The sequence below is a fragment of the Poromitra crassiceps genome (assembly GCF_964638095.1).
Source record: "Poromitra crassiceps genome assembly, chromosome: 12".
NCBI lineage: Eukaryota > Metazoa > Chordata > Actinopteri > Beryciformes > Melamphaidae > Poromitra > Poromitra crassiceps.
The window spans coordinates 19,607,831-19,624,069 of record NC_139632.1 but is presented as its reverse complement, the minus strand read 5'-3'; the positions used below and the strand labels follow the sequence as shown (position 1 = coordinate 19,624,069).

The 16,239-nt window shown below is 43.6% G+C and overlaps 1 protein-coding gene across 1 annotated transcript; it reads left to right on the top strand.

Annotated features, from left to right (window-relative positions):
* Positions 1-350: 350 nt before the first annotated feature.
* LOC310786067 (uncharacterized protein) lies at positions 351-14,629 on the top strand (the record flags this gene model as incomplete). Its single annotated transcript, XM_083647250.1, has 18 exons — positions 351-551; positions 1,082-1,244; positions 2,029-2,178; positions 3,682-3,842; positions 4,062-4,238; positions 4,478-4,616; positions 4,925-5,112; positions 5,422-5,563; positions 6,907-7,080; positions 8,573-8,745; positions 9,348-9,510; positions 9,731-9,880; positions 11,665-11,825; positions 12,682-12,858; positions 13,059-13,197; positions 13,434-13,621; positions 13,856-13,997; positions 14,457-14,629. The coding sequence occupies 18 exons, from the start codon at positions 351-353 to the stop codon at positions 14,627-14,629; spliced, it is 2,961 nt and encodes a 986-aa protein (XP_083503376.1).
* Between the last annotated feature and the right edge of the window lie 1,610 nt (positions 14,630-16,239).

Genomic DNA, 16,239 nt, shown 5'->3' with positions numbered 1-16,239 from the left:
TACCCCATTTGGTGCTGTTCTTGTTCAAAAGCTTTGTGAGAGGAGAGGAGGAGGAGTCTGGGCAGGCTTCACCACAGCCTATCAGTAATCAAAGCAAAGCAATCAAAGGTCACTCTCTCACACACACGCGCGTGCGCCCACACACACACACACACACACACGCGCACGCACACACACACACACACACACACACACACACACACACACACACACACACACACACACACACACACACACACACAAATAAAACATTTCCCCGTTCATAATAACTTCACTGTCGACTGGCCCTGTCGAGCACTCATGTTACGGCAGTCAAAACGGAATAACAAACTCTGCTCCTAGAAATACCAATGGAGACATTCTATGATGTAATCGCCCTGGAATGGATGGATGGGTGGAGTGTTTTGATATTTGTGTGTGTTTTTTTGTTGTTTGCTGATGTTTTGAAGAACAGAGCCCCAAAAAACTTTCCTCCTGGACCATGGCCTCTTCCTCTAATTGGTGACCTTCATCGCATCAAAGCCAACGAAATACACCTGGATCTCATGAAGGTAGGTAATGTTATGTAATTCTGTTCTTCAGTTCTGATTCTGTCACATCTGCAGCCATTATAAAAGTAAAGGATAATGGCCAACCAGGTCCATGAACAGGAATTAGCCTAATGGACAACGGGGAGGCCAAGCACCCGGCATTTGATTCTGCAGATTTGTCTTGAGATATTAATGATTTTTCTTACCTTGTTTTATTGACGAGTGTTAAGGAACTAAACCAGGCAAGGAATCCAAAGTGTGACTGCCCAATTTAGCTACCAGCATTTTGTAAATGAAAACTTGCATCTTTAGGATTTCCTTAATTTGTGGTGTTACTCTTCAACCAGAGTGTCACCTCAAAGACCTGACCACAAATGCCAAAGACTAGCAGTTGATATGGGGACAAATGCATGAAACTAATAGAGAATACTGTGGCTGCTAGCTCAGTGTATCTAATAATCCTTTCATATTCCTCATCTAATTTTATCTTACCAATGTGAACAGGCCACTCAATGTTGGACCACAAAACCATTCTGCCGTTTCTCTTTCAGTTTGCAGAGAAATATGGAAACATTTTCAGCCTTCGACTCATGGGTGGAAGGATTGTGATCATCAACGGGTACAAGAATGTGAGAGAAGCCCTGGTCGAAAGAGGGGAGGATTACACTGATCGCCCTGTCATACCACTGTTTCATGATGCGGTTGGGAATCAAGGTAGTTAGTCTGTGTTGTAATTTTTTTAACGTTGCCTAAGTCTGCAGTTTCGTACCTAAGTCGACTCAGGATTGTATCATATATAGCAGGAGAGCTCAATCTTTTCTAATTCAAGGCCCACTTCTGATTGTTAAAACAATTCTGAGGACCACCTTCCCACATCAATGATAGGCTATCATTCTGATATCTTGATGTGAAAGGCGATCCCACTAGATGGCGCTCTGAGGCCCACCAGTCTTACCCACTACCTTCTTAAAGGGGCAAGGCTTGATGAGCTATTCCAGTCATTTGAAAATTCCTGTATTTTTTGATATCGCAATATATATCGCAGAAACCAAACATTGCAATGTCACTTTATTCCAATATCGTGCAGCCCTAATTTGTACCCGGGTACAAATAGACACGTCAGTATGGTTGGTTAGGTTAGGCTAGGCTCATTCTCACTTTAATTTACGGTACAGGTCTGGTACCATGTAACTTCATATGAACTACAGTTGAATAGACTCACTCCATTTTACAGGTCCGGTACCATGTAACTGCATTATGAACTATTTGTAATTAGACATGAACACCAATGTAATTATGTGTAGTTACATTGCTGTTCATGTCTAATTACAAATAATTCATACGTTTTTAGGGACCTGTAAAATAAAGGGTTACCGCACATTTCTACTACATACTGTAGGTGACCAAGTTTTAATAAATCACCATTATACACAGCGGCAAATAGTTTCTTTAACACCTCTCTTGTGCTTGCTTTCAATCTATGCTGTTTTATGTTCAGGTTTAGGGATGTCAAATGGCTATAAGTGGAAGCAGCAGCGGAGGTTTGCTCTCCATACACTCAGGAACTTTGGTGTGGGCAAGAAATCCCTTGAACCATCCATCCAGCAGGAGTGCCACTATCTGAATGAGGCCATTGCTCATCAACAAGGTATTTTACTATATGAGATATGGGAAACGCTGTCTCCATAACATCCTGTGCTTTATTGAAGATATGGGCAGGGCCGGTTCCAGAACAAGATGACTAGGGGTGCATCCTAGATAGGAAGGGGTGTAGTTGCCCGGCCAACATTTTAGTAAAATGTTATTTTACTAAAAATAATGCATTTGACCATCATTTCAAGTAGAATGATACCACCCAAGCAAGAATATTTCAAGTGTTTCAAGTGCTTTACTGAAATATTTGGACCATATAATGATAATACAATTATCTCAACCTTAAAAGGTTACATATAGGTGCCAAAAAAAAAGCCATAAAATCACATCAAAGAACAAAGAAAAACAACAACTATAATTCAAGTTTAAACAGTAAGTGTGCAGCTGTAGCATTTATTAAAAAAAAAAAAAAAAAAAAAAAAAAACTTTTCAACTGAGCATGCAGACAATTAAAATAAGGGTGCAATGCATGCTTTTGCACCCCCGTAGAACCGGGCCTGGATATGGGAACAGGGCTGACCAAGGGAGATACATTTAAAGGGATAGTTTGGTTTGTTTGAAGTGGGGTTGTATGAGGTACAGTCAGTGTACTACATGCAGTAGAATGCAGCCGGCGTGGGCCCAGTTTGGAGAAATGGAGACTGTCCGCGTCACGCAAGTAGAGCTGTCTGCTGTGTGTGAAGGGGGCCATGAGCAAGAACAGAAAAAACAACAGAAAAAATACATAAATTGCTTCTGCTCACCTGGTATAATCAAAGTCTCCACAAGCCCTGAGATGCCAAGGTGACATGAAAATACATCATGTAGGCTACACCCTGATTTAGCTGAAATCTTCAATGTAGCCAGGTGGTGCAGCAGCCCCACTTCTTGTATTAGCTGCCGCACCTGGCTACAGTGGAGATTTCAGCTAAAAACAGGGTGTAAATGATATCTTTTCAAGTCAAGAAGCAGGCAGTTAGGCAGTTAGCTCCTGGCTCATGCTAACGTTAGTATCCACTTCCCTGCAGCCAACTCAAGCCAAAACATGATCAAACACGTCATAATAACGTCCGCAAATTTGTCCATAATCCTCCCCGGGCGCCTCGAGGCAGATCTGGCCGATAAATTGTCCAGGTTTCCGTTTTCAAGTGACTTTTATCAGCTAACGTTACAAAGCAACCAACACCACCTCATTTATGTTGTCTCCGTTTTAGCCAGGCAGCTGCTGGGCACGTGCGTGTACGGTGTACGCACGCTAATGCAAGCATATGCTGGCTGCAGTTACTCTAATGGCCACTGGTGTCAGTAAGAATCAGACATTATGGAATGGGCCTTTAAAACTTAATGTACACTTAATCTTGGCCATGGTATGTAATGTACTGTATTTGTAATACAGTATATCTACTTCTTCTATATCTAGTATCATGCTGCATAATGCTTGCTTGTGGCCCATCACATGATTTACGTTTTGACCATTGGCCCTGTTTCACAATGTTTGGGTCTCTTTGGCATGTTTCAGGTGAGCCCTTCAATGCCCAGCTGCTGGTGAACAATGCTGTGTCCAACATCATCTGCTGCTTGGTGTTTGGGGATCGCTTTGAGTACAGTGACAAGCAGTTCCAGACTATCCTTCAGCAATTCAATGAGTGGATGCACTTAGGAGGAAGCAAATGGTCACAGGTGAGCCTCTATGTTACATGGAAGGACAGGCATTATTATTACTTTTCTAGCTAAAGGCAATGTAATAAATTAAGAGCATTAAAGGCTACACAAGGCTATATCCACCCTGACCACATAAACTAGCAATGAGCATTGAATGTTGAAGGTCTGTTGTGCATGGGTGCAAATGTGTTGTTATGGCAGCCTATCTGTCTGGCTAACTGTGATTTTGCTCTTTAGATGTACAACATGCTGCCCTGGCTGATGAAGTGGCTCCCTGGACCTCAGCAGAGGTTTTTTGCTCTGACGGATAAGCTGATGGACTTTGTGAAAATTAGGATCAAAGAACACAAAGAAAACTATGACCCGTCATCACCAAGAGACTACATTGACTGCTTCCTCTCAGAAATGGGAGAGGTGTGTGTGTGTGTGTGTGTGTGTGTGTGTGTGTGTGTGTGTGTGTGTGTGTGTGTGTGTGTGTGTGTGTGTGTGTGTGTGTGTGTGTGTGTGTGTGTGTGTCTGTGTGTGCGTGCGTGCGTGCGTGCGTGCGTGTGCGCTCGCTCATGCACGCGCGCATTCGTGCATCCTCTGTGCAAATAGCTGTAAATGTCGACAAACCACTGATCCTGGCAATTGCTTTGTTGTGTTGTCAGTAGAAGGAGGATCCCGATTCTGGGTTTGATCTGGAGAATTTGTGTTGTTGCACCCTGGACCTGTTCAGCGCAGGAACTGAGACCACCACCACTACTCTACAATGGGGACTGCTATACATGATCAACTACCCACACATACAAGGTGTGCATGTTTGTTTGTGTGTGTGTGTGTGTGTGTGTGTGTGTGTGTGTGTGTGTGTGTGTGTGTGTGTGTGTGTGTGTGTGTGTGTGTGTGTGTGTGTGTGTGTGTGTGTGTGTGTGTGTGTGTGTGTGTGTGTGTGTGTGTGTGTGTGTGTGCGTGTGTGTGCGTGTGTGTGCATGGGTGGTGGGTGGCAGGTTCTGGGTTGCTTGCATTCTTCAAGGATGTGGCTCTCATTAACATACTTTTCTCAGCAGCCATGTATGAGGGACACCTAATCAGAGCTTGTTTCCTGTTCCTTCTCTGTGCAGAGAGGGTCCAGGCTGAGATCGATACTGTCGTTGGTTCATCCAGGCAGCCCTCTGTGACCGACAGAGAAAACATGCCCTATACTGACGCAGTCATCCACGAGGTCCAGAGAATGGGAAACATTGTGCCCTTGAATTTGGCCCATATGACAACCAAGAACACCACGCTGGGCACGTACACTATCCCAAAGGTAAATGATATGCATGTGAGAAAGAATTGCTGTATCTGACAAAGATTGTCATCTAGGACACATGAGATGTAGTTCTCTCTTCTGCCCATAGCTCATTAGCCAGAATAGGCACCAAATGACAACCCAGCACAACATAGATTAGGCACCACCAGGTAAGTCTCTCTTCATGTACCCTCCAGTCCAGGGTTGAATCAACAGTCTCTGAATAAATGGTCCCTTCATGGGTAGAGTCCATCAGTCTCCAGCCTTTTAAGTACAGCCATAAAAAGTAGATTTAATTTGCTTCCTTTTTTAATGCTCCAAACTCAGGGCACCACGATCCTGCCCACTCTGCACTCAGTTCTACATGATGAGACGATGTGGGAGACTCCACACTCTTTCAACCCTCAACACTTCCTGCACCAGGATGGCAAATTTAGGAAGAGAGAGGCCTTCCTTCCTTTTTCAGCCGGTCAGTAGTAGTTTCAACCAAAAGTCAATTACATGCCGTTTTAACCAGGTGCTCATTTACTCAATTCAGTTTGATGGTGGAGCCTTACATTTAAAAGCCCTTTTGCACCCTTGGAGTTTCCCCTAAATGTCTCCTTAAAGGAACATGCCAACATTTTTGGAGATTTGCCTATTTGCCGTAGGTAAGTAAGACGAGAAGATACTGTAGATGCCCTTCTCTTCTCTGCAGACTATAAAGTAGTGACCGACACCTCCTGCTAGTTAGCTTAGCTGCTAAGCTTAGCACAATGACTGGTAGTCCTTGGTACTCAGGGGTGTAGTGCAGGCTCGCCAGAATGAGTTTTGAAATGGGGGGACAATAAAATAAACAAAATATCCCCAAAACATCCCCACCACCTCCCTCCTCCTACCAAACACCAGCGGGCACACACACACACGGAGTCACAGAAACACACGCAGACACACACACAAATTTGCATATTTCCCAGCAAGCCAAAGCAAGGAAATCAGGCTAAATAAGTGGTAGATAGAAATATAATTTATTTTTAACACAACATGCAATTCTGGAACATTTCAATATTCGACAAAAAACTGGACAAAACATAAAAATAGACTATATGAATCAAAACCCTAAGTGTAACACACATAGTGGGAAGGTGGTATATATAGCTGTCACAACCACAACGAGTTATAGCCATGATTGGGAAGTTTCAAGAGTGTGTCGCTCTCCCCCAAAGGAGTGCTGACTGCCGGCACCTCTGTGCTGTCTTCTCCTGTCTTTTCCCCCCAGTCTCTCTCATTTTTAGGGGACCAATTGTCCCATTGCCCCCCCACTTCCGGCACATATGGTGTAGTGGTAAATACAGCCAATTTCAAAGCGTGACTAAAACTGCAAAATCGTGATTAACATCCTTTACCAATTTTAATTATGATGATGATGATGATGATGATGATGATGATGATGATGATGATGATGATTTATAACATGGTGAATGCACAACATGTACATAAGAGCATTTTGGCACTTTTTAAGTAGCTTCAAAATTTACATTTTCATATTGTATGATAATCTCACATATTCTGCATCTACCCATTCAAACTTCATTGAAGCTGTAGCACGCTTATATTGAGTGAAATATCAAAATGCAAGATTTTCTATGCCTGCACCATTACATCATATGAAAAAAAAGTCACATTTGGTATCTTTGGAAATCTTGGGATCATGACTAGAATTTAAAATAAAGTTCTGTGGGTTTGAACAAAGCTTGGCCACAAAATCTTATTTTTCTAATGATGGTCCCGCCGGTTCTCAATCAAACTGATCTAGGTATTCTGTCTTCCCAGGTAAACGTGCATGTCCTGGGGAACCACTGGCCAGGATGGAGTTATTCCTTTTCTTCACCTCCCTCCTTCAGAGGTTCTCATTCTCTGCACCCACTGGAGAGGAGCCCAGTCTGGACTTCAAGTTGGGAGCCACTCACTGCCCCAAACCTTATCACCTGTGTGCCATACCAAGATAAACCCCTCTGTAGAAAAGGCCCTCCATACCCACACTGACTGATGATACCATACTGTACACATTGGGACATCTGCGAGCCGGATTAGAACCAGCGACCTAAGGATCTGATGTCATAGATAGACTGAACTGATGTCATCTGTGATGTCGCTCAATTGTGATGTCACTCGGGCAACTGTGACGTCATTAGTGATATCATAAGTGATGTCACGCGAGCACTTGTGATGTTATTCGTGATCAGGGTTAGGAGAGTTACTTTAAAAGTGCAATCCGATACAATTACTAATCACCTGTTAAAAATTGTAATCATTAACGTAATCCAACTACACAATATGATGTAATGTAACTGATTACTTTCCGTCACTTTTGGATTACTTTTGAACAAATTTCATGCATTTGACTACTGGTGTCCGGCGGCATGCTCCTCAGGATTTATGACATCACTGATAGGCAAATAAAACAGCTTTGTAATACTCATGTCAGACCTTATGTGTTGGTTACAGCAGGCTTTCAGCTAATCTATTTACTGTCCCCCGGTTTCTCATTAATAATAATACAATAACAATAGTTCCATCTTCGGATTACGGTGCACTGATATTATCTGGTTTCTAGTCATTTATTTTTTGGGTGCACTGGTCCTTTTTAAGAGCGAAGTGTGTTATTTTCCCCTCCATGGTTTTAGGTATTGTGTGTGTGTGTGTGTGTGTGTGTGTGTGTGTATATATATATATATATATATATATATATACACACACACACACATATATATATATATATATATATATATATATATATATATATATAGCAATAGATCACGACAGGCCATGGTAGCTTATTATACGACACCTAAGGGTCGTGCTTCGCCCGATATAGGAGAGCTAAGGCCTCATAGTGCAGCAGGCTAATATAGGCTACAGTCATAAATCATGTGTTATAATATAGCACATGTGATTCTGAATTCTTATTCATTTTTTCCTTCCTTCCTCACATTCAACCTGTAAGGTCGACTCAAACAGTCTCATGTATAATCTTGCAAAAGACCCCTGGCCTGTGGTGGCCATGCTGACATGTGATACCCCACTTGGTGGACTTCTTGTTTAAAAAAAGCTTTGTGAGAGGAGAGGAGGAGCCTGAATAGCCAACTTCAAAAACAAATATTATGTAACACTGTAGGGGAAAGTGGAAAGAAAGGTGGAACTTGAACTCTTCCAAGTGGGTTGTTTGTTTGATCTACTGTGTGTGTGTGTGTGTGTGTGTGTGTGTGTGTGTGTGTGTGTGTGTGTGTGTGTGTGTGTGTGTGTGTGTGTGTGTGTGTGTGTGTGTGTGTGTGTGTGTGTGACGTGCGTGCGTGCGTGCGTATGTGACGGATTAGAATAAAACAATTCGAAGCCATTCTGGCCCAGCCAGTCGAGCACTCATGTTACGACAGTCAAAACGGAATAACAAACTCTGCTCCTAAAAAATACCAAATGGAGACATTATATGACGTAATAGCCCTGGAATGGATGGACGGGTGGAGTGTTTTGATATTTGTGTGTGTTTTCTTGTTGGTTGTTGATGTTTTGAAGAACAGAGCCCCGAGAAACTTTCCTCCTGGACCATGGTCTCTTCCTCTGATTGGTGACCTTCATCGCATATCCAGTGAATTACACCTGGATTTCACCAAGGTAGGTTCTGATCCTCAGTTCTGATTGGCTGAGTCACATTCAAAGCCATTATAATATCCAATGAATTGCGATTGTATGGTAAGACAGAATCCGTACAATAAACACTTCCCGATGAATCATCACGGTCTCCTTTGCTAAATAGGCTAGTTAGCTTTCCATAGTGTTTTGACAATTTGCTAAGCACTCTTACAACGGACTGATCTGCAAAGTTCTCAAGCAAGTGTGACACTCTTTATGGCCTGAATACTTGTGCTATCACTCTATGAACTAACCTAATCAACTAAGTGGTACTTGCCTACAGAGGGCAGTATATCAGACTGCTCCTATGCAATCTATGGTCTCTTTTTGTTTTTATGGGGGGGTTCTCCCATGTTCTCCCCAATACTTAGCCAATTCCCCCTGCTGTTCCACTCGTTGCTCCACCCCCTCTGCCGATCTGGGGAGAGTTGTAGAGTTGTAGCACAGCACGTATGCTTCCTCCAATACATGTGGCTGCTAGCTCAGTGCATCTAACATAGTTATCCTCTTTCATATTCCTCAACTATATGTGAACAGGCCATTCAGTGTTGGACCACAAAACCAATCTGCTGTTTCTCTCTCAGTTTGCAGAGAAATATGGAAACATTTTCAGCCTTCGTCTCTTTAGTGGAAGGATTGTTATAATCAACGGGTACAAGAATGTGAGAGAGGCCCTGGTCGAACATGGGGAGGATTACACAGACCGCCCTGTCATACCGCTGGTTCATGACACGCGTGGGAATCAAGGTCGTGTGTGTTGCACTTTGTATGAAAACGATGTTGCCAGTACCTAGCCTACTGCTCAGGACAGCATCAGATAAGACCCACAAATATAACGTGTCATGTATTGATTTTTTTCTCAAATTAAAACTCTTAGAAAAGAATTGCCATTAAGAAAATCTCAAGAGTACTGTTTTATATTAACACCTCTTTTGTGCTTGCTTACGCTGGTTTATGTTGCCAACAGGTTTAGTGTTATCAAATGGCTATAAGTGGAAGCAGCAGCGGAGATTTGCTCTCCATACACTCAGGAACTTTGGTGTGGGCAAGAAGTCCCTCGAACCATCCATCCAGCAGGAGTGCCACTATCTGAATGAGGCCATTGCTCATCAACAAGGTATTACACAAATGTTGGAAACCCCTCTCAGGAAATGCCCCCAAATCTTCTGTAAGTGCTTGATTAGTTCAGATGTGGGAACAGCTGCTGCAGGGAGATACATTTACACTACATCCTCTTCATGGTCAACAAACCGCTCTGTGACCGTGTGTGTCCTGTGGATGGGACTATTGTCATGCTGGAAGATTGGACCATTTGACTTTTTTCTACTGCTTACTACACCAATGCCTGTGTTCTTTGTACCACTTCACTTGCAAAGGTGTATTTCTGTGTAATAAGGGATTTTATGCACTGTAACCTATAGTTTCCCTCTCTATGAAGTTGTTCTTGATGAAACTACCTGCTCAGTGCTCACAGTTAGATTGTCAAGCATTTGAGTGATTTAGAATTGTTCATCTTTGTTTCCTCGCACCAATTCATGGGCATTGTGGCTTTAGAGTATGTCATTCTCTCCACTAGCGCACCCCGCTGCTACAGTACTAGCTATCCGCTAGTCTGGCTGCATGGAAGCAGGTTGCTGAGCTCTGCCATTGGTGCCGACCATTTCAGTCAGCAACGGAAGAAAATCACTTTCCACTCCTTACAAACTCTGCCATTGGCTCTGACCCACTCTGACTGACCGCCTGTGACCATATAAAGGGGGAACACGGTGGCTCAGTGAGCTGTCGCCTCGCAGTCAGAAGGTCCTGAGTTCGATTCTCGCCTGGGACACTGTGAGCGCTGTGGTTGTGTTCCCCCCCATATCTTCAGTGCCTACTGCCCAGGTGGGGTATCTCGTCGTAAGGGCCTTTCTGTCTGTGTGGAGTTTGCATGTTCTCCCCGTGCTCCCCCAGGGGGGTTCCTCCGTATATAACCCCCCCCCCCCCCCCATTAAAAACATGCAGAAGATCAGATCGTCATCGTCATCCGACCAGTGACGACAACATCCGAAGTTGGTCCCCGGGCGCTGTACGAGAAAAGCGACCACTGCTCCTGGCCTGCCCCCCGGAGGAAAGGACAAGCCAGGATGGGTTAAATGCAGAGGACAGATTTCACCGGCCACCGTCAGCATGTGTGTGTTTGTGGCCGTCCGTGCATGTGTTGATGTGTAATCGTGTGACAATAAAGACGGGCTTGTCCGTCTGAAATCGGGTTTTTTATATGGATTTCCTTTCCGCTCTCTGCCGCTGTGCGTGTCGAATCTGTCGATCTCAAATGCCTGAGACACAGTGAAACAACATCATCAACATTGCTAGCTCGTTGCTACACGCCCCCCCCCCCCCCCCCCCCCCGCCATACCAGAGTGGAGGAATTAGCAGCCAGACTCTCCCCCGTTGTAGGGAGAGTCTAGCTATCCCCTAGCAATGAGCCTTGATATGATCGTTAATGATAAAACTAATAGCCCTGCCTGTGACACTTGTTTTTTGAAAGTTTATTAATATTGAGCATGGCCATAGGCCAATAATTTGCACTAGTCTGACTCAATGGAAGCAGGCTGCGGGGATAAGCTCTGCCATTGGCGCTGCCCATTTCAGTTGGAGCGGAGGGGAAATCCCTTTCCTGAAGAGGAATGCTCGCCGTTCCCTCTCAATGTTTACTCTGGGAACTCCGTAGTCGGATACGTAGACTTTTTTGGCAGCTTCCCATCTGTATTTGTTACACACACATACTTTGTTGTAATCATGCATGATGCATAGTCAATATCAAATAGTGTTTTTCCTTGCTTGCGGCCCATCATAGTGCTTTACCTTTTGACCATTGGCTCAAATGTTTCACAATGTTTGGGTCTCTTTCATATTTTTCAGGTGAGCCCTTCAATGCCGAGCTGCTGGTGAACAATGCTGTGTCCAACATCATCTGCTGCTTGGTGTTTGGGGATCGCTTTGAGTACAGTGACAAGCAGTTCCAGACTATCCTTCAGCACTTCACTGAGTTGCTCGACGTGCAGGGAAGGCCATCGGCACTGGTGAGGTTCTATATGGCTTTATTATGGTTTTTTTTTTACATAATTTCATTCATATAAAACATAACAAGAGTATTAATGTCATACACAAGGCTATATCAAGCCTGACAACAGAGATGTGTTGATTACTAAAGGATGTGTGTTTGTGTTGTGTGTGTGTGTGTGTGTGTGTGTGTGTGTGTGTGTGTGTGTGTGTGTGTGTGTGTGTGTGTGTGTGTGTGTGTGTGTGTGTGTGTGTGTGTGTGTGTGTGTGTGTGTGTGTGTGTGTGTGTGTGTGTGTGTGTGTGTGTGTGTGTGTGTGTTGTAACAAGTTGGGGGTGTTGTGTAGCTTGTTAGCCTCCTGGATAGCCAGCTAACATGACAGACTCAAACCATGGCAGTTGTAGGATTTGCGCACAGACTGTTTATTCATTGACTTGAGTTGTCGACCATATAAAGCCTGGTCTCTACGGCACTAAATCTCTGCACACATGTAGAGGCTAGACAGAGAACGCTAATACACACACACACCAAGTCTTGTAACAGAGAAGAGTCTGACTTGCGTCTTGCGTGGAGGCAGACTGGAGAAGAAGAGAGACGTAAAGTAAGTTGTCGTAAAGACAATACAATAATAAGGAGCGCCACACAGTGGACCAACATGTAATTGCAACCAAAGTGACTGTTACAGTGTGTGTGTGTGTGTGTGTGTGTGTGTGCGCATGTCCGTGTGTGTGTGTGTGTGTGTGTGTGTGTGTGTGTGTGTGTGTGTGTGTGTGCGCGTGTGCGTGTGCGTGTGCGTGTGCGTGTGCGTGTGTGGATGCAAATGTGTGCATGCGTTAAGATGGCAGACTGTCTGGGTAACTGTGTGTTTGCTCTATAGATGTACAACAAGCTGCCCTGGCTGATGAAGTGGCTCCCTGGACCTCACCAGAGGTTTTTTGCTCTGATGCATAAGCTGATTGACTTTGTGAAAATTAGGATCAAAGAACACAGAGAAGACTATGACCCATCATCACCAAATGACTACATTGACTGCTTCCTCTCACAAATGGGAGAGGTGTGTGTGTGTGTGTGTGTGTGTGTGTGTGTGTGTGTGTGTGTGTGTGTGTGTGTGTGTGTGTGTGTGTGTGTGTGTGTGTGTGTGTGTGTGTGTGTGTGTGTGTGTGCGCGTGCGTGTGCGCGTGCGTGCGTGCGTGCGAGCGAGCGTGCGTGTGTGCCACCTCTGTGCAAACCACTGATTTGTTGTGTTGTCAGTAGGAGGAGGATCCTGATTCTGGGTTTGATCTGGAGAATTTGTGTTTTTGCACCCTGGACCTGTTCGTTGCTGGAACTGAGACCACCACCACTACTCTACACTGGGGACTGCTATACATGATCTACTACCCACACATACAAGGTGTGCTTGTGTGCTGTGTGTGTGTGTGTGTGTGTGTGTGTGTGTGTGTGTGTGTGTGTGTGTGTGTGTGTGTGTGTGTGTGTGTGTGTGTGTGTGTGTGTGTGTGTGTGTGTGTGTGTGTGTGTGTGTGTGTTGCATTCTTCAAGGGTGTGTGACTCTCATTAGCATACTTTTCTCAGCAGCCATGTATGAGGGACACCTAATCAGAGCTTGTTTCCTGTTCCCTCTCTGTGCAGAGAGGGTCCAGGCTGAGATCGATACTGTCGTTGGTTCATCCAGGCAGCCCTCTGTGACCGACAGAGAAAACATGCCCTATACTGACGCAGTCATCCATGAGGTCCAGAGAATGGGAAACATTGTGCCCTTGAATGTGGCCCATATGGCAACCAAGAACACCACGCTGGGCAAGTACATTATCCCAAAGGTAAATTATATACATATGAGAAAGAATTACTGTATGTGACAAGGATTGTCATCTAGGTAGGACATTGACTGAAGATTTTTAGTTATTGTTCTCGCCCATTGTTTCAAGTACAGCCATACAGACACGCTCCCCTGGTTCAGTCCATGGTCTCCTTGCTCTTGTACAGTAGACCAGCAATGTCAGCTGTCAAAAGGTAGATTTAATTTGCATTCTTGTTTAATGGTCTAAACTCAGGGCACCACGATCCTGCCCACTCTGCACTCAGTTCTACGTGATGAGACGGTGTGGGAGACTCCACACTCTTTCAACCCTCAACACTTCCTGCACCAGGATGGCAAATTTAGGAAGAGAGAGGCCTTCCTTCCTTTTTCAGCCGGTCAGTAGTTTCAACCAAATGTCAATTCCATGCTGTTTTAACGAGACGGGAGGAAACAAAGGTGTGGGTGTTTCAGCAGAGGGACGTGTGAGAGCGTGTCGGATCTCTGCAATATTATGGAGGTGGAAGAAGGAGGATTGGGTCGCTGAAACACATCCTTTGATATACTGACCCAGTAAATACAAGAAAAAAGGGACATTTGGAGTGCTATAAACTAGCAAAGATTTGCCATTGCACTAAAACTTGGGCGTAAGATATGGCCTTATGTCAGTCTAGAATCAAAGCGCACATTCACACTCACATAGACATTGTGAGATCATCAGTGATGTCACAGAATTGAGCATGCAAAGCTTGGTTCATTGTCTCCGGAGTCTCCACCCTAGAAATTGAATGTGCACCGCACACAGCAATCTGCAACATTTGTGAATAAAACTGAACTAGGGTATTCTGTCTTCCCAGGTAAGCGTGCATGTCCTGGGGAACCACTGGCCAGGATGGAGTTATACCTTTTCTTCACCTCCCTCCTTCAGAGGTTCTCATTCTCTGCACCCACTGGAGAGGAGCTCAGTCTGGACTCCAAGGGTCCCGCTCGCTGTCCCAAACCTTATCGCCTCTGTGCCATACCAAGATAAACCACTCACTCTGACCTGCTCTATCCCCATGCTTAACAAAAAAATAAGAGAAATGATGCAGTGTACCCTTGCGCAGCATAAAGTTTCAAAATCAAAAATTGTATTTTTATTGGTTATAGCCGAGTGGTTCTGTCCTTTGTCATGATAAATCATCAATGTTCAAATTTTTACATCAATTTTGATTAGCATTATCAATCTTATTTACAGGCATTGTTTTCCAATACCCTATCTTATACTTTGAAAAAGATCTACTGTCTGTCTTTTTAATCTACTGTATGTCAATATACTAATCTTATCTGTATCACCATGCTGTTTCGACAATGTCATATATAATATAGAATTATGTTTTGATTATATAGGACCTATATAATCAAAACAGAATTCAGAAACATTTTATTCTCAATTAATAGCCTGTCCGATAAGTAATATTTGTTAAATATGTAATGAAATCATTGATACAAAGGATTACATCAGCTCTAATTTTAGATAATTTTAACTGGGAGCTAATACACTATACATTCATACAGTAGTAGATCTGTCACTCAGACCAAAATATAACTTCTACTCTACTGTGTAAATAAATGATCCTAAGATTCAGTTCATTGTGCTCATTCAAACAACCACTGTGTTCCTGCCACATTCACATTGTGGTTTCAGTTCCTCTGAGGTTTGACAGGTGTGAACTACATTCACTCAAACTAGAGAGTGTCATGTAGGCCTGGTGAATCTCAGTATAATGTAATCTATCAACTGGTTCATTTAGGTATGATTGATGATGCAGTGGCGTGTCCAGGCCAACCCAGGTGGGGCACAGACTCAAGCAAAGGTGGCACTGAGTGCGACATTTAGGAAGGATGTAGACAGGTCCCAGAATTCTGACCCCGAATTCAGAATTCTGACTATTCTAAAAATTCTGAGATTAATCTCAGAATTTGACTACATTTTTCACATGTGGCCATTCAAGGGGCATAGTTTTGGAAAAATAAATTAACTGGCTTGATGCTCCCACCTCTAACATGCACTATAATGAAATGGCTACTATGGGGACAAACATTATCACACATTAGACAACTGGGCTCATTGAATCCAGAAGAGTCCCAGTATGCAGAAATACAAAAAGAATAGGAAAATAATTTGATCATCTTATATTGCATGCAAAAAAAACATTATGGGTTTTGCCAAAAACTGCATGGGATTAGCATAAAGTGGGCATGTCTGTAAATCCCATTGCTTTGTTTTATAGAGTACAGCAGGGATGACGTATTTTTTTAGGCTTTACCAGAAATTACCACGATGTTGGATCATCAGGGGAAACAGCTATGGGGTTTTAGAATGGGGATTTCACTTAAATGCATGAAATAAGGTATGTGGTTAACAAAAGTTTATGGGAGTGGTAATTTGTCTTCAGCAGGTTAATCTTCACAAACGGTGACCACATTTATGACTTTTGAAACGTTGGTTAGGGTTAGGGTCTGAAAATCATGTAAAAAAAACGCATTTACGTTTCAAAAGTCATAAAAGTGGTCCACGTTTTTGAAGATTATCCTGCTGAACAGAAATGACCACTCCCATAAACTTTTGATAACGACAGACCCCATTCTAAAACCCCA